The 19,007-nt window shown below is 37.5% G+C and overlaps 1 protein-coding gene across 1 annotated transcript in view; it reads right to left on the bottom strand.

Annotated features, from left to right (window-relative positions):
- Positions 1-19,007, bottom strand: part of LOC106876110 (collagenase 3) — a 46,693-nt gene that overhangs the window by 9,671 nt on the left and 18,015 nt on the right. The window contains exons 4-8 of the mRNA XM_089341265.1: positions 18,857-18,929; positions 13,548-13,687; positions 3,823-4,080; positions 1,679-2,104; positions 377-538 (exon numbers count right to left, since the gene is read on the bottom strand). Coding sequence (XP_089197391.1) covers positions 377-538; positions 1,679-2,104; positions 3,823-4,080; positions 13,548-13,687; positions 18,857-18,929 — 1,059 coding nt within the window. The remainder of the gene's footprint in view (positions 1-376; positions 539-1,678; positions 2,105-3,822; positions 4,081-13,547; positions 13,688-18,856; positions 18,930-19,007) is intronic.

Here is a 19,007-nt window from a genome sequence, read left to right as displayed (position 1 = left end):
CTTCTTATTATGAATGGCTTTGGCTTCCATCATGCTTCTTTGTCCCCAGGGCTATCCTTCCGACGTATGTATGTATGTATGTATGTATGTATGTATGTATGTATGTATGTATGTATGTATGTGTGTGTGTGTGTGTGTGTGTATGTATGTATGTATGTATGTATGTATGTATGTATGTATGTATGTATGTATGTATGTATCTATCTATCTATCTATCTGTGTGTATGTTTGTATGTGTCTGTGTGTGCGCGTGCTTGCTGACGTCTTAACGACATTCAGTTGATCGTTAAACTAAAACGTTGATTAAAAAAAGTACTGTAAAAAGTTAACAGAAGTAAACTAAAACAAAATGAAGATAAAAAGCGAGTGAACCAACCTTTGAAGATGAGCAATTCTTTCGTGGCTGGATGGAACACCGCAGAAGAGACGTTGGCTGGTGCTTTCCGGAAAAGGGCTCTAATTTTTCGTCGTTTGATGTTAAAAGATGCTACCTCATAGATATATTCGTTTCGGAACGCATAGGTTTTGTTATTGAGTCCTGGCAAGAAATCGCAGAGAAAAAGAAAAAAACAAAAAAACAAAAACAAAACAGTGGTTATGTCACCGAGAGTGTGTATTCGGAGGATATCAGTCAGCCATAATCAAACATGTATGTATACGTCTGTCTGTCTATCTATATACTATATATATTACTTTATTCTTCTTTGATGAGAATGGCATTGTCTGTGACTTCGAAGCTACCCTACAAAAGTATGGAGTAATCCTTCAGATTAATGTAGACTTATTTTTTATTATAAGTGGACTTAAATCCAACATTAGTGTATATATGTCTCCCGAGAGAGCTCTTGCAGAATCGTAGGGCTCCGGGGAACAGCGTTTAGGAATACTAACCTAGAGTAAGATAAGCAAGAAATTACAACTAACTCCACATGTAACCAGAATAAAATCTCTAGGCTCTCTGTCGTGATTTATTCAAGATATATTTAAAAAAATTCTGGTGATAATAAGCAACCTTGTCTCACTCTGACGCATGTTTCGAACCAATGCATCGTTTTGGTCAAGGGATGTAACTGCGAAATCCAAATTAATTACAAATTGAATGGGATTTCCTCCGATGGTTTCTTACAATAACCTTACACGAAAGGCTATATGATTTGGCGATCAGGGTGTTTTTTATTCAACTGAATGGGGTTCCTTCAAAGCTTCCCTGGAGTGACGTTACTCGAGAGGCTGCGTCACTCGGAAATCAGGGAGTCGTTCCGCGTCGAGCGACTGCTCCTTGGCATTGAGAATGCATATTTCCAGAACTACAGTAAGAATATCTGAGAAAGAAAATCACAGGACATTTTACAGGCAAGGGCCTAGAGTTAGACTACGAGAGAGATAGTTTGTCTTGTTTGGGGGGTCTAACCAGAACACCTACTGACGGTTGACTATGATAGAACCCTCTTGAAGATGTGCTTGAAGATTCCGCCCTCACGACCTTCAAGGGAACAATGGACTATGAAGGTCGATAGACAAATGGATGGAGAGGTCTGAACTTTGACAAGCAGGGGAGACAACTCAAGCACATTTTAATCATTGATAAGCTCATCATCAGCAAAGTATAGCCTAATTCTTTCTTATCAGTAAATTTAAACATTGCATCTACTGTTAATTGTAGGCAAAGGTAACTCACCGTCTACTACAGCATCAAACTTCAGGTGGCAGATCTTTTTCTTCACATGGCCTGTATCATTCCTGAGTAAAGAATAACTTGTTCTGTTATCGTTGTCTTGGTTGAACTCTCCATCAACCTCATCACTCCCAGTGTTTCTCCTCTCTGATTTCTTCGACACTTTCTTGCTTTTTTGCTTGTGTTTCTTGTGTTTCCGTCTATTTTTGTCTGATTTACAGTTCTTCGTATTACCGTGGCAACGTTTCCTATGTGAGTTCTTCGTTCCTTCAGTAGTCGATGTTTCCGATGTCACCTCAGCTATTGTGCCGTTTAAATCTTCCAATGGGTCGCTCGTTACGGCAATTGTGGAAATATTCAGACTGTTTGTGAGCGAAGAGATTGTCACAGTGGACGTTACATTCGTATTAATCTCCATGCTCGGATCGTCTATGGTTGTAATAAAATGAATACAATGATTAAATTAGTATTAACGTTTCGTAATTTTTTAAAAAGACTTTTAACGTAGGAAATTATTATTGATACACACATTATCATAATGGTAACACATTTTGGCTTCAGGAGGGGGCTAAGACAGTTACATCGACCCAAATGGCACTTATTTTATCGACCCCAAAAAGATGAAAGGCAAAGTCGATCTCGGCGGAATCTGAACTTAGAGCATAAAGACGGACGAAATGCCGCTAAGCATTTTGTCCGGACGGTGTGCTAACGATGCTGCCAGCTTACTGCCTTACTTTACCATTATCATATTATTCGTTTCAAGTTTTGGCACAAGGCCAGCAATTTCGGGGGAGGGGTTAAGGCTATTAAGTCGACCCCAGTGATCAGCTGGTACTTATTTTATCGGTTCCGAAAGGATGGAAGGCAAATTCAACCTTGGCGGAATTTGAACGCAGATCGTAATGCCGGACGAAATGTCATTAAGTTTTTTCACCGGAGTGCTAACTTTTCTGCCAGCTCACCGCCTTCATTATTCTATTATTATATGTAAAAGGGCGGCATTGGGAAATTACTTCGCGGTATTTTTTCTGGCCCTTTTTTACTTGTTAAGTTCGAATCCCGCTGACGTGAACTTTTCCTTTTATCCCTTCGAGATCGATAAATGCCAATCAAATACTTAGGTCGATGGCATCAACTACGCCCCATTCGTGAAATTTCTAGCCGTGTGCTTAAATCAGAAATCATTATACACTGATATGAAGGTGGTGATCTGGCAGAATCTGACACGCCGAACAAAACGCATAGAGTCATTTCGTCCGTCTGTATGTTTCGAGTTTAAATTTCGCCGAGGTCGAGTTTACCTCTCATCATTTTGAGGTCGATAAATAAAGTACCAGTTGAGCACTGTGGTTGATGCAACTGACTAGCCAACCATCAAATTTCAGGCCTTATGCTTATGATGGAAAGTATTATTGTACACTGAAGTATTCGGACTTATATCCTCATCATGGTGGTTTTGGCCATTGTATTCTCTGGCCTTATTCAGGTCTTATTCTGTTTCCTCTCATATCTAATAAGCTTCTCGTGGAAAACTTTATAGAATGTCATTTAGACACTGACCGAAGCCTAATCAACCACGGTTCGTTCGCCAGGATGAAAGAGTACGTGGCTAAACTTGTAGTAGCCTGTGATTTCAGGATACAACACTGGTGAGATGACCAAGTATATGTATCCGTAGATGTAGGAAAAACTGATTGAACGTATATCATAAATTACTAAATACGTAACCTTAGTAAGTGAATATATATCAAAAAGTACTTAAGTTTAGTGACCGAACGTATATCATATACAACTAAAGGTAGAACATTAGTTAGACACGCACATACAAACATATTCACATACAAACATATTCACATACAAGCATATTCACACACACACACACACACACACACGCCACGGCCTTATATCAGGTTCCATCTACCAAATCCACTGACAAGGCTTTGATCAGCCCGGGGCTGTCGTAGAATTAGCTAGCCGAAGGTGTAAGGCAATGGGACTGAACTAGGAACCATGTGGCTGGGAAGCAAACTTCTCACAACACAATTATGTCTGATTTGTTTGCTGTTTTTAGTGGGAACCCGTATAAGGTTTCTCTATGGTGAGTGTGTTGATGAGAGACGAACGGTAAAATACGAAGTACTTACTTTTGTATAGACTCTGGATGCCTTTAATATCGTCCGCGTGAAGGGTGAAGTTTTCATTGAATTCCTCAAAAAACGGACTCATTACTGAACCAGGAGACCGAGAGTGACCCAGTCCTAGCGAATGACCAAATTCGTGAACTGCTACGGCCAATAGATTCGTTCCGTTTTGGTATAGACTCCATTCTTCGTCTTCATCGAAGTGTGCATCGCCGGAGATGGAATTCTTGCCTGGGAAAAAGGCATGAGCGGCATTGCTTCCTTAAAAATTAGAAATGAAAAGAATTTTAAGTTTCAGCAAAGATGTGGCGGTGCGGCGGCGGCGGTAGAAGGCATTCATGTGGAATACCATAATGTGTGTGTGTGTGTGTATGTATGTGTGTGTGTGTGTGTGTGTGTGTGTGCATGTGTGTGTGTGTGTGTGCGTGTGTGTGTATGTGTGTGTGTGTGTATACATTCATACAAACATACATAAATACATACATATATATATGCCAAGGCTCAGAAGCTTGTTTCCCAACTACATGATTCTGAGTTCCGCCCCACTGCGTGACACCTTGGCCAAGTGTCTTCTACTAGGCCTCGGGCCGACCAAAGCCTTGTCAGTGGATTTGGTAGACGGAAACTGGAAGTAGCCCGTCGTATATGTGTGTGTGTGTGTGTGTGTGTGTGTGTGTGTTTGTATCTGTGTTTGTCTCTCGCCGCCGCTTGACAACCGGTGTTGGTGTGTTTATGTCATAGTAACTTAGCGGTTCGGCGAAAAGAGAGCGGTAGAATAAGTACAAGATTAAGGAAAAAGTACTGGGGTCGATTTGTTCGACTGAAAACGCTTCAAGCAGATACTCCAGCATGACCGCATTCAGATGACTGAAACAAGTAAAAGATAAAAGATCTATCTATCTATCTATCTATCTATCTATCTATCTATCTATCTATCTATCTATCTATATGCACGCATGCTGCCACTTCAGCATAGCTGCTCCGTACGAACCGGCTTTACTACAATTTTTAACGCCAAGAGCATGCCTCCTCTAGCTGGTTATCGACACGCACACACAAGCATATTCACGCACACACAAGCATATTCACACACACACACACACACACACACACACACACACACAAACACACACACACACACAAACACACACATACACACACATAAACACACACACACACACACTAGGCGTCCTCTTGGGCTAAAAATGGTAGTAACGTCGGTTCGTATGAAACAACCAGGTTACTAATTTCATTTCTTCCAGAGATTTTCTAACTGGCTACTTTTCTTGTCATATATATATATATATGTATATATATACATATATATATATATATATATATATATATATATATATATATATATATATATATATATATATATATATATATATATACCTCCAGCCAGTCGCCATGATTGACCGGTAACTCCAAAAGTTTTTATATTCTCTCTCTGTTTAATCTCTTGTGTTCTTTTCCTTTGAAGAGCGTCGGCTCGAAACATAAAAGACTTTCTCACCTACCCGAGCGTCAAACTAATACATTTAATTGTTGTTCAAACACCTGTCTTCGTCTTTTGTTTTTCTGTAAATTTCATATATATATACACAGTAATGACTCGCTATATAAGTCAATTTGTTCCCGGACACCGCTCGTAAAGCAAAAACTCGTAAAAGAGAGCAATAATTACCCATAGTGGCAATGTTATAAATCGTGTTTCGTTCCCAGAAAAATATTTTACCTATAAAATTTATTATACTCGTAAATAAATGGCAATAAAACAACAGAAGAATGTAAAGATCATTTATAATTAAAAAAATATGATTGTTTCCTGAATCACTTTCACTTGCACTAGACTCTCGCACACCATCACCTGTAGACGTGATTACTGATTTACAAGCATTCGTAGACGGACCTGTAAATTTCGTTTTAAAAAACAAGTGTAGAATCGTTTCATTCGAAGCGTTTTTTCGCTCTCTATAAATTTCTCATAAACACGCAGAAGCATTTGTTATGGTAGTAGAAACTTTTGCACTTCGTTCAAAATTTGGATCTTGTGGTTGAAAAATAAAACTCGTAAACCTGGGGTCTCGTAAAGCGAGTCCTCGTAAAGACAGGTTTTATTGTATATATGTATATATATATATAATTTCCAGTATTCAAGAGAATCAGGTAGTTAAATAGTAAAGCACCAAGTCAGGTCGGAGATAGTGTTACAAACAATATTTAAGTACAAATACATACTTACCAAAATAAATACGGATTTGTACTTCGGTTGTATACATATACCGTTTATCTTTTACGTGTTTCAATCATTAGACTGCGGCGATGCTAGGCCGCAGTCTAATGAAAGAATTTTAGTCGAATGAATCAACCCTAGTACTTATTGTTTTGTTAAGCGTAGTACTAACTCTATGGATCTCTTTTGCCAAAACCGATAGATTACAGTGACGTAAACACACCATCACCGGTAGTCAAGCGGTGGTGAGGGACAAACACAGACACAAAGACGCACACACACACACACACACACACACACACACACACACACACACGTCTGACTTCTTTCAGTTTCCGTCTACCAAATCCACTCACAAAGCTTTAGTCAGCCTGAAGCTATAGAAGAAGATACTTGCCCAAGGTCCCACGCAGTGGGTCTGAACTCAAAACTATGTGGTTAGGAAGCAAGTTTTAACCCACACACCCACGCCTTTATGTAAAATTGATTAATCCACTTCCTTTAAAATTGCTGACCTTGTGCTAAATATTTCTATTTTTTAAATATTTCTACAGGAATAAAAGAAAAATCCGAAGGTACGAAAGGCAAAGTTGATCTCGATTGGATTTGAGCTGAAAACGTAAAAACCTGAAAGAAATGCCGTTAAGCATTTTGTCCGATGTACTGACCATCTTACCTCCCACCTGCTTTATGTAAAATTGATTAATCCACTTCCTTTAAAATTGCTGACCTTGTGCTAAAAGCTTGAAACTATTATAGAATGAAAAAAAAGAAAAAAAAGAAAGAGGCGTCCTGAGGGGCGATGCATACCCTGCGCGCAGATAAAATTTTTCTGCAAATTCTAGTTTGGCTTCCAATGCGTTGCTTACCTATGTTTTTCAATTGAACTGAATTAACTAAAAAAAAAAAAAAATGGTACGGTCTCACATAAATGATAAAATGAATCAGAAAAAAATCGATTATGAAAAATATCGATTACCTAAGTGTATCTAAGCAATTACTTAACAAAACTTCCTTTAGGTGTGTTTAAAATCTAAAAACGAAAACAATAAGCAAGAGATATGACTCCAAAGTGCCGAATGCTAGAATTCGTAGGTGTTCTCGCAGGCTATCATAAGTGTGTTTGTATTAGCTAAGATACTGGCTGTGTGGTATGAAGCTTGCTTCTCAACCGAATGATTCGGAGTTCAGTCCCACTGCGTGGCACTTTGGGTAAGTGTCTTCGGGCCGACTAAAGCCTCGTGTGGTGGGTTTGGTAGACGGAAACTGAAAGAAACCTATTGTATGTTTATTTCAAGATTTTTTGCCAATAGAGAAAGAACCGGTTTCTAACCTAGATCCAAAGTTCCTTCACTGGAATTTCAACATCAACAATAGGGTATTTCTGAGGGTATTTTTGTATGTATGCATGTATGTATGTATGTATGTATGTGTGTATGTATGTATGTATGTATGTATGTGCAGATTTGTATCTTTTATGTATGTATTCTCATGCATATAGTTGCATATCTAGACATGCTCATATATGTCTAAATGATAAACTTCTGGAAAGTTTTACAGATTTTTTTCAGTTCCAGTGATGGATTGGATCTGTAGTCTTCGAATTAGCTTTCTTCCTTTTGGTTTTGAGAAGCCTAATTTCTCAAGATTGGTATTTAGGCAGTGTGTTACATATTCCAGGCTCCCAATAATTACAGTTATAAACCTGAACTTGTAATCTGGATAGAGTAGCTGCAGATTTCTCAATAGTTCAGCATAAGCGTTCTCTTTTCTACTGATCTTCAGCTTTATGCTAACATCTGCTGGGCAGCAAATTTGCACAACTGCATACAGTTTCTCTTCTCCACCCCATATCATTATATCAGGCCTGTTGTGCTTACATTTTATTGAGGTCTTCACTGGGACATTCCACCAGTATTCCTTTTTATTATGAATACCTATGGCTTCTACCATATTGTGGGTTCTTATTTCTTTGTTCTCGGGATTATCTTTCCGACGGATTTCATTATAGAATATCCTAGCTACAACATCATGTCTTATCGGTAGATAATACCGTGATGACATTTTTGGACAACTGATTATGATGTGGATGATATCTTCAGACTCCCCAAAGTCTACATCGGATGTCATATTTTACGGTTTTTTCTGCATCTCTATCCCTTTTGTGCATCAGGTACTTGGTTGATATTTCCTTTCCTGGATTGCAAACACATACCCATCAAAGTGGAAAGTAGTAATCCTGCTACTGGTCCATGATAAACTGCTTTGATGATCGATGTTATTATCATCACAAAGCTTTCTACAAACATATCCAAGCATAGCCTTCTGCTCATATAGGCTCATCCTTTCATCTGATGATATGTTGCGATAGAGTTGTGCGACTTCTTTGTTCATGCATTCTAGGTTATCAGACAAACAGTGTTGCTCAAGGAACTGCCTTCAAAGTCTTATGATGTTATCAGCCTCATGTATGCAAACTTGATCAAAGGATTCATTTCGACATTTGGTTGTTAAAAGATGTTGCCGAAAGGATATGATGCGACATTCAAAGGCATTTTGGAACGATGCTAAGCCTCTGCCGCCTTGTTTTCGTTTTAAGTAGTGGCGGTCTATGTCACTGTTGATGGGGGAAATTATGTGTGCTTCTTAGTATTTTTAGGGTTTTCCCATCAATGGCTCGGATCTCAAGCGTCCAGTCAAGCAACCCAAATGTTGGTATGAGTACTGGCACTGCAAAAATGTATGTATGTAGGTAGGTATGTCATTATTCTTTTACTCCTTTACTTGTTTCAGTCATTTTACTGCGGCCATGCTGGAGTACCGCCTTTAGTCAAAGAAACCGTCCTCAGGATTACTTTTTGTAAGCCTAGTACTTATTCTATCGATCTCTTTGCCGAACCGCTAAGTTTACGGGGACACAAACACACCAACATCGGTTGTCAAGCGATGGTGGGGGACAAACACAGATACAAACATACACACACAAATACACACACACATACACACATATACGACGGGCTTCTTTTAGTTTTCATCTACTAAATCCACTCACAAGGCTTTGCTCGGCCCGACGCTATAGCAGAAGACACTTGTCCAAGGGGGACTGAACCTGGAACCACACAGCCACGCCTGCGCCTATTCAGTTTCATTTCAAGATTTCTTGCCAATAGAGAAAGATCCGGTTTCTAACCTAGATCCAAGGCTGATTCATTGGAATTTCAACAACAGGGTATTTTTGTATGTATGTATGTATACATGCAGATTTTGTACATTTTGTTTTATGTATATATTCTCAAGCATATAGTTGCATATCTAGACCGGCTCATATATACTTAAATGATAAATGATAAAGCTGTTGATTGGAAGCCCCTGAAACAGTGCACAGCCTTCCCTGATGACCCCCTAAACCTACAGGCTATTTCCAAATGTCTATTAATGACTAAGACTGGCACATCCTATATTTTATATGATTGATATCGAATAAGGCAAAACCCCTAAAACAATCTTAGTATTCAACAAATGGTAAAGTGTGTGTTTGTTGTTTTCTTAAAGTAGGTATTTGTGGAGGCGCAATGGCCCAGTGGTTAGGGCAGCGGACTCGCGGTCATAGGATCGCGGTTTCGATTCCCAGACCGGGCGTTGTGAGTGTTTATTGCGCGAAAACACCTAAAGCTCCACAAGGCTCCGGCAGGGGATGGTGGCGAACCCTGCTGTACTCTTCCACCACAACTATTTCTCACTCTTACTTCCTGTTTCTGTTGTGCCTGTGGTTCAAAGGGTCAGCCTTGTCAAACTGTGTCACGCTGAATATCCCCGAGAACTACGTTAAGGGTACACGTGTCTGTGGAGTGCTCAGCCACTTGCACGTTAATTTCACGAGCAGGCTGTTCCGTTGATCGGATCAACTGGAACCCTCGACGTCGTAAGCGACGGAGTGCTAACAACAACAACAACAAAGTAGGTATTTAGTCCTTCCATCTGGCACAGTTGAAAGATGGAAGAATAAGTATGAACCAGTACTTCGTTTTAATGACGACTTTATGAAAGGCATTTAGTAATATAAGCTTGCTGTAAATTAATATCAGATTATTAAAGGAAAATAATACCAAACTTAAAAATAAACGTATTGAAGTATTTGGTTACTTATTAGAAATAATAGTTTCGAATGAATGAGAAAGTTAGTTGCTTGTTGATGTCTATAACTTAAATAAACATATTAGAATAACAAATGAACTTTTAATTTGTTGAATATGCTTATAATAATATTTGTATAACTGAATGGAAATATAAATTCACAGTAATGAGTTCTGAAAATATATATGTATGCATGAATGAATATCTGTCTATCTATCTATCTATCTATCTATCTATCTATCTATCTATCTATCTATCTATCTATCTATCTATATACAGACATACACACACGCACACACACATATACACACACACACACACACATATATATATATATACTAAATATACATACATACATATATATATATATATATATATATATATATATATACATGTATTAAGTATATAATTATAAAAATTATAAAAAAGTATATAATTACAAAAAATTATAAGAGTATACAATTATAAAATAAATTAAGCATATAATTATAATTAAGGGCGCTAGAAGTTGATGTCAAATGTCTGCAAGAAGATTTATAACTTTGTATCTTAAGATTTCGTGTTTTGTAATGAAAATTACTTTACACTCTTCAGTAAAAGTAGACCCACAGAAAACAAGAAATCTTAAGATATAGACTTATCCGAAATTCCATAAATCTTCTTGTCCATTCCCTCGCATTCAGAGTGATTTGCAGACATTTGACATCTACTTCAGGCGTATTGGCGCTGGCCCTCCAGCGCCCTTAGTTATAATTATATTTTTATAATTATATACTTGAAAACCAAATTTACCGATATGGTGGCTTTTATATGCTAGGCACTGATATAATCATTTTAATGAATATATCCTCAATTTATACGTATATATATATATATATATATATATATATATATATATATATATATATATATATATATATATATATATATATATATATATATATATATATATATAAAAATATATATATACATGCATAGACAGGCACACATATATATATTATGCATATATATATCTATATACATATTATACATATACATACTTATATATATATATATATATATATATATATATATATATATATATATATATATATATATACATATACATAGATGCATATATATACATATATATACTATATATACATATACATACATAGCTGAAGGATTAAAATTAATCAAAGGACATACTAAGTATGTCTACCGTTATTTCCAGCAGATAGACATACTTAGTATGTCCTTCAGTTAATTGTAATCCTTCAGCTATCTAATGCTTTTTTTTGGGGGGGAGGGGGGCTGCAATCGCCTATATTATTGATTCTGCTATCATCATTTTAAAATTGTTACACTAGATAATAACAGAGTCAATAATATCTTCGCAAATTATTTTTTCGTGATTTACTCTGTAACAACACACACACACACACACACACACACACACACACACACACACACACACACACACATATATATATATATACACATATATATATATGTGTGTGTATATATATATACATACACGCGCGCACGCACACACACACACACACACACACACACACACACACATATCTGTTATCTTGGTGCGATACGGTGGATTAATTTAAAAGCTTAATATATATATATATACATATATTTAGAATTTATCCACAGATGATATGAACAGTAGTAACATCTTATTTCAAATCTCAGTATTTGAATGTTTCATTTATAAATGTTTATGCACCATGTGCTCTGTTTTTGGCGCAAAACAAAACCAGTTGCACAGTCAGAGTCTAACGTGACAGTCACGGATTTTAACCGGTAAGCCACACTGAAGAGGTTCAGGGCTAAATACCCAAAAGCCGAAACCTGGTTTCTGGATATCCCTAATTGCACAATATTTTTATTTGTGCTGTTAAATGTTTTAATTCTTTCTGTTTTCCTCGCATACTGTTTTTCTCTGTTATCTTGGTGCGCTACGGTGGATTAATTTAAGACTTAGCTCTTATTTCTAGCAGGTAGATGCTTGTTAAGCATCATTACGCTTCGTGCAAATTTAGAATTCATAGCTATTTAAAGCTATTATAACTGCGATCCATATATGTCACTGCTGGTGATACCGTCAAATTTATAATTTATACACAGATGATATGAACAGTAGTAATATCTTATTTCAAATCTCAGTGTTTGAATGTTTCATTTATGTATGTATATATATATATATATATTATTATATGTATTTATTTTCTCTAAGTTAATAATTAACTCCGACAAAATAAATTGGTTAATAGATACCAGGGTAGCAAAGATCACAAAATGACTGTGGTGTCACTCCTGTTTATGAGGTAGAAACTCCTTGTTATTTTGGGTAATTGAGTAAATATACAAATTTAGTAAATGGAGTAAAGCGCATATGTTAAATGAATTCTTTTATTTCCAACATATGTTTCGAAGATTACAACTTGTACCTTCCAAAGGAATAGGTGATGTTGATAAGGATGTAATCTTCTCGTCAGGGAAATACATAGGAACCAGCTTAACCGTAAGACATTTTAACCGAATGTCATAAGAATTCATTTAACATATGCGTTTTACTCCATTTACTAAATTTGTATATATATATATATATATATATATATATATATATATATATATATATATATATATATAGACATTAAGTATAGTCGTCGCTAAAGTGATAGAGGGTGTTAGTGAGCACTGACATTGCTAGAAAGAAGAGTCAAAACAACTCTTATTTGTAGCAATACTGGTGTTGAGTAGCACCCTCCGTCACATTAGTGACGACTATACTTGTTGCCTTTCGGTTGTAAATTACGAACAGCCACCTTAACACACACACACACACACACACACACACGCACATATACACGTGGTCAATCCTGACTGGAGAGAGTTGTTACTAGAAGGCCATATGATAAGTGGCCGTCGGAGAATTTCTACCATTTCACCAGCCCCAATTTCTGGTCTCCCAATTTCCTTCAATTGTAATGCCATAGATTACTATAAGAGGGGCGTGGTTGAGAAAGACACCAACCGTTCTGCCTGTAACACCCAGGCCGATCTGGTGACCCAGATCAAGGAGGTATTCGAAGAGCTTCCGAAGGACACAGCGAATAATGCATGTGTCAAGCTCGGGAGCTGTCTTGAGATCGTGGTGGAAACTGAGTGCGGCTACTTTGAGTGACTCTATGTACTCTGGGTATTATCTCCCAGTCATAATCTAGTTGATACTTTTCGATTTTTCAAAATGCTTTTTGGGATGGGATACTGCATTTTTTTTCCCGTTTATGCAAACTTTCCTTTTTTTATCCCGAAAAGCCTGTATGTATGCATTTGCGGAACATTTGAAAGAAAGCCTTACCTCTGCCGTCAAAAGGATTTCCGTCTCCATGTTCTTCTCTTATGAATTGTATGTCGATATCCGGTTCTTCTAACGGGGTGTGTTTGAAGGTTAGATTTGTCACGTTTGACCAATACTGAAATGCCTTCTTGATGGTCTCCCTGTAATTTATAAGTCACATGTTTGTTGTCTGTAAATTATTCTTTAAAATATACAAATGTAAAGGTATAATAGAATATATATATATATATATATATATATATATATATATATATGTGCTTTTATATTATTAATAAATTCATAAACTTATCAATAATATACTCAGGAAATCAATATTTAATATTTCGAAAGACATACATCCAATATGACGCGGCAACATAATAAATTTAAAATTTAAAATATAAATATACGAAATATAAATATCAATATGTATAAAAATCTGAATGTAGATAAATATACGTGTAAATATAAATGCGTATAAAAATTTATGCGTAATTAAGCATGAATATTGTAAAGTCTAAAATATAAAGAGTTAAATATCTTACGATCGTTTCGCGAATATTACTATAATCACAAAGTGATCCAAAGATCAGCTTATTATCAGTAATTCCGCTCTTCAGAGATGAATTAAGAACCAACGGTATATATATATATAATATTAAGACATTAGAAATATTAAAAAAATTAAAAATAGTAATAAAATATATACTGTCCTTCCTATAAATTGTAAAGTTAATCCTTCTGAAATATGTAAAGTTCATTCCTTTCGTCCTTTTTTGAAATTTCAAGTGTTACACACTTTTTTGTATAAAAATTGGTATATTTTTTTCTAAATGTATACAAGACCTCGGCACGTGCTTCATTCGTGGGGAACAACTAGTATACGATTCTGAGAATTATATTTACTTAACGGTCCATACTGATGAGAAACAGATATTTTCGGTAAGAAAATGTTAATTTCGAAACTAGTTCGCGGATAATTTTGTATATATTTATGTAATTTTTACTTGTCCTGCCCGCATTCATTTTGTTACTTCGCTGAATTTCATTTGAGAACAATTCGGTCTTAGTAGACACATTACATGTGATCTTCTTCTAGCACATTAACAGTCCACCTAGTGATCTCCTTTATATATACATATACCATAATCTTTTGAGATCTCAGATTTTTTTCTGAATCTCCTTGTTTCTTTTAATGTGCTTGTTCCCTGGTATTAAATTGATATCAGTTAATATCCAATTTTATACCCTAATGTTTTAATTTTATATATATATATATATATATATATATATATATATATATATATATATATATATATATATATATATATGTGTGCGTGTGTGTGTGTGTGTGTGTGTGTGTATGTGTGTGTGTGTGTGTGTGTGTATATGGAATGTTAAATTGCTACTGCGCTAAGGGGCCGTATATGTGTGAGCGTGTGTAATATATCATGGATCTTCCTGTCGATAGACGACGTATGAGGTTTCGACAATTTCTTGACGAACGGACGTGTTAATTTGTGCTCGCTGTATTACTCTGTTGTTTGCATCGAAACTTGTGAAATTTTGTGTACTCTTGCTGTTCCTTGAAACCGAGCCCGTTTGGCGGTTGAAGTTTCTCCGAACTTGGAAGGTTCACTCCTTTGGGGGCGATTTGCCACCCCATTAGTATGATAGAGAAACCAGCGTTTCTCGACCCGCAGATTTCTTTCTGTAATATGGAATTAAGGCTGAATGAAGACTACGCCCCTCTATCTGGATTGTACGAGGAGGCTTTCTTGCCTCTCTGTTGTGGAGACAGAGAGAAGGAGAGAGAGAGAGAAGGAGGGAGGGAGAGAGAGAGAGAGAGAGAGAAAGAGAGAGAGAGAGAGAGAGAGAATGAGAGAGGGGGATGAGAACACAGTTGTTACGAAAGAAAATACAATTATCTCAAGTACTAACGCCACCAATCCCAGTCACTCTGATGATAAATACCCGAAAACCACGAACAGCAACAGCCGCGGTTTCGCGTCGGCAGTAAAATTTAATCAAGTGAAGCTAAACCTTAGCATAGAAGAATTGAAAAATACAAATGCCTACTACAAAGAGATGGCACCAATTTCAGCCTAACGCCCCCCTCCCTCTGCAAAATCACACAATACAGCTTGCGTAAAACGATCATATACAAAACTATCTCTTTAAAAACAAGAAAATAGAATACGTCTCCAAAGAACTAATCGAAAAAGGTCTACATCCCATTTGAGGCAGGATCACCTGTGCGGCAAGGGGTAAAAAAATTGACGCTTTGGAGGTAAGATTCGCTTCAGAAGATGAAATCAAAGAACATTCCACAGTGACATTAAAAACAACCGAACGAGTGCTACTACCAACTTATTTGGGAAGACGAACATTAAGAATAAAAATTGTAGAGGTACCCCCAGAGATAGACGTCGTATGGGTGGTGGCGGCTGTCCTGCTGGACCTGGAAAATAACATAAATATCCTACCAGTTACCAAACTCCACCAACAAAACTGAAGAGGTCAAGGCATAGAATTAATAGTTTAAGATATGCAACAAGACCTTGAAGCTCTGCCCGACCAAATCAAACTTCACGATGGGTGAGCTACGCGCGTTGTGGTGGAGAGACGCAGACCCATATGTTACAAATGTGGGCAGAAGGGACATATGAGGGTTACGTGCCCACTGAAATCCGTAGTAATGAGCCACCCTCCACCAAACGCACAACCACGGCAGATCTCAGCGAGACTATCACAGATCAAGACACAGACCTCTTCAGCATCTGACGATCAGGCCAAAGCCGAGCTGAGCGCAGATGAATCGGCAAAACCCACAGCAAGCCCAACCCCAGCAGTAAAAACTAAGGAGGCGTCAGCGGAGGAGGGTGCGCATCCAGACTACTCACCCACGAACGCCAGTACTATAAAGGATACCCAAAGCACTAAGGATTACCCTATCTCAGCTGCAGACCCGGCTGCTACCAACATCGAGTGGAAGGAGGTCCCCACAAAAAAAAAAAAGAAAACGAAAGAACCCTTTCCCAGCACCCCACTGCACCGCAGACACACAACCACCCGCATGCACATCTACTACACTTACACAACCAGCACCAGCACCAGCACCATCACCAGCACCACAACCCCCAAACAGCGTTATTAACCTCACTGCCAACAGCACAAAAAATACAAACCTACCTGAACTCACACAAAATAATCCCCGCATAGCTCCATAAAAAGCTGCCAAATCGCATTCGCAAATCATGTATATTGACAATAACACAACGATTTAAAAAATATTTTTCCAAACGAAATAAGAAACGTTAGCACGCCGGGCGAAATGCTTAGCGGTATTTCGTCTGTCTTTACGTTCTGATTTCAAATTCCGCCGAGGTCGACTTTGCCTCTCATCCTTTCGGGGTCGATAAATTAAGTACCAGTTACGTACTGGGGTCGATCTAATCGACTGCCCTCACCCTCCAAAAATTTCGGGCCTTGGCCTAGAGTAGAAAAGAATTAGCGTTCACAAGACACTTGTATAGAAATTTAATTAAGGACATCCCACAAGTCACTTTGAGAAGTGAGGATATACCTACCCCACCCAGAAGACTCTAATGTAAGTAACTTTTTTATCTTACCTTTTCCATGTTCTCCCTCAAGCTGGGCAGCATAAATGTACGTGGCATACGATCGAATTGGAAGCAACGATATTGCTCAACAATCTCCGGTCATGGAACTTGGATATTATAGTCACCAGCGAAACCAGACTGACCGGGCCGTAGGCTTTCTTGCTTCTCTTCGATGGTTACGAGATATACGCATCTCTATGCCAACCTAGAGGAGGAGGGGGAACTGCGGTCGTCCGTGACGTAAATCGCAGCAACGGTAGTGCCTTCAGACTGGTCACTGTCTATGCGCCGAATGACATTGGACAGTCAGACTATTCCAGACGTCTAGAGGCTTTCCTAGGCATGTCGCGCACTTTAGTGCTAGTAGGTGACTTTAACACGATCCTAGATGCACGTGTGGATTGTGTTGGCTCTTATGTAAATAAAAAAGGAAATTTACACCTCATTAACCTACTCAGACGTTTCCAGTTGACTGACAGGCATAGAATGGATTTCCCGAATGCCTCCAATGTGGACAGGGACTAACAGCGTCGGGTCTTCCAGATCTTACTTAGACAGAGTTTTCATCAGGCTAGCGGATAAAGATAGCGTTAGTTGTCCATTATTTTATATCGCCAGCTACACGGATCACAAATTTGTGACCTGTAAGCTCGACTTAGATAGGTTTAGTGGACAGGATTCCGGTTACTGGAAACTGGACACGTTACCCTAAACATAGAGGGGACAAACAAGGACAGACAAAGGGATTAAGTCGATTACAACGACCCCAGTGCGTAACTGGCACTTAATATTTTCACTTATGTTATTACACCAATAAGATAAGTAAAAATATTTTGTCGTTAGACTATTTAGCGTCTTCTTTTCAGCATATTGGCAAAGATAGTTTTTCTATTTACTCTTATTTATAATTGTATTTATATTTTTCACCTTAAATGGTATTTTCCATATGCTGGTAACTGATAAAAACTTTACTAAAATTTTATCCTTATATATATATATATATATACATATATATATATATATATATATATATATATATATATGCATAGTAGATGTGAACTATTTTGGCAAAAGAACTTATTGAATCAATGGCGAAAATCACCAGATGCTGAGCAGATGAACAGACAACAAACTGTCAAAGGTCAGTTGTAGAACTACCGTTACCATCTGTAATCGTGGCATGCACAGCTGAATTATTTCAGCTCGTGAAACACCAGTGTGTCGAAAATCCAAGTCAGATATTCATGTCACATTGCTCGACCGGGACATTTGGCGTGGAAGACTTGCAATGATCCGGGCAACTCAGCCGACCTGATGATGATGATAAAAGGACGTTGTAGAGCAGTGAAACTCAAAGTGGTGGTCCGCGGACCGGTGCCGGTCCGAGAGCCATCTGCTGCCGGTGCGCGGCGAGTTTCCAGAATAATAAGAAACAATAGCATAATTTCAGTAATTTCACCTTATGCACTGCAGTAAACAACTTATCAGCTGGCAGATGGAGCGTAGTACTCACTAACTTTTACTATACTTATTATATATATTTTTTCCGGTATAAATTAATATTACCAAGAAATATTACTGGTGCCTGGCACATTGGAAAAAAAAAAAAAACTTCCGGTACGCCACATCAGATAGTTTGAGAAGCACTGTTGTAGAGAACAATGATATACAAGGTTATAAAATAGCAATGAAGAATATATTACTTACATTTGAAGATCGATGTCTAAATATGCATGATAGCGAGAAACGTTCCAAGTGAGATCTTTTTTATTCCATTTAGCTGAAAAAATGGGAAATGAAGCGTTAAACAAATATAAGAATGCACGCGCGCGTGTATATATATATATATATATATATA

This window comes from Octopus bimaculoides, chromosome 24 (assembly GCF_046866305.1).
Source record: "Octopus bimaculoides isolate indiv1 chromosome 24, ASM4686630v1, whole genome shotgun sequence".
NCBI lineage: Eukaryota > Metazoa > Mollusca > Cephalopoda > Octopoda > Octopodidae > Octopus > Octopus bimaculoides.
The sequence above is the reverse complement of the archived record's forward strand: the minus strand, read 5'-3'. Positions and strand labels throughout refer to the sequence as shown.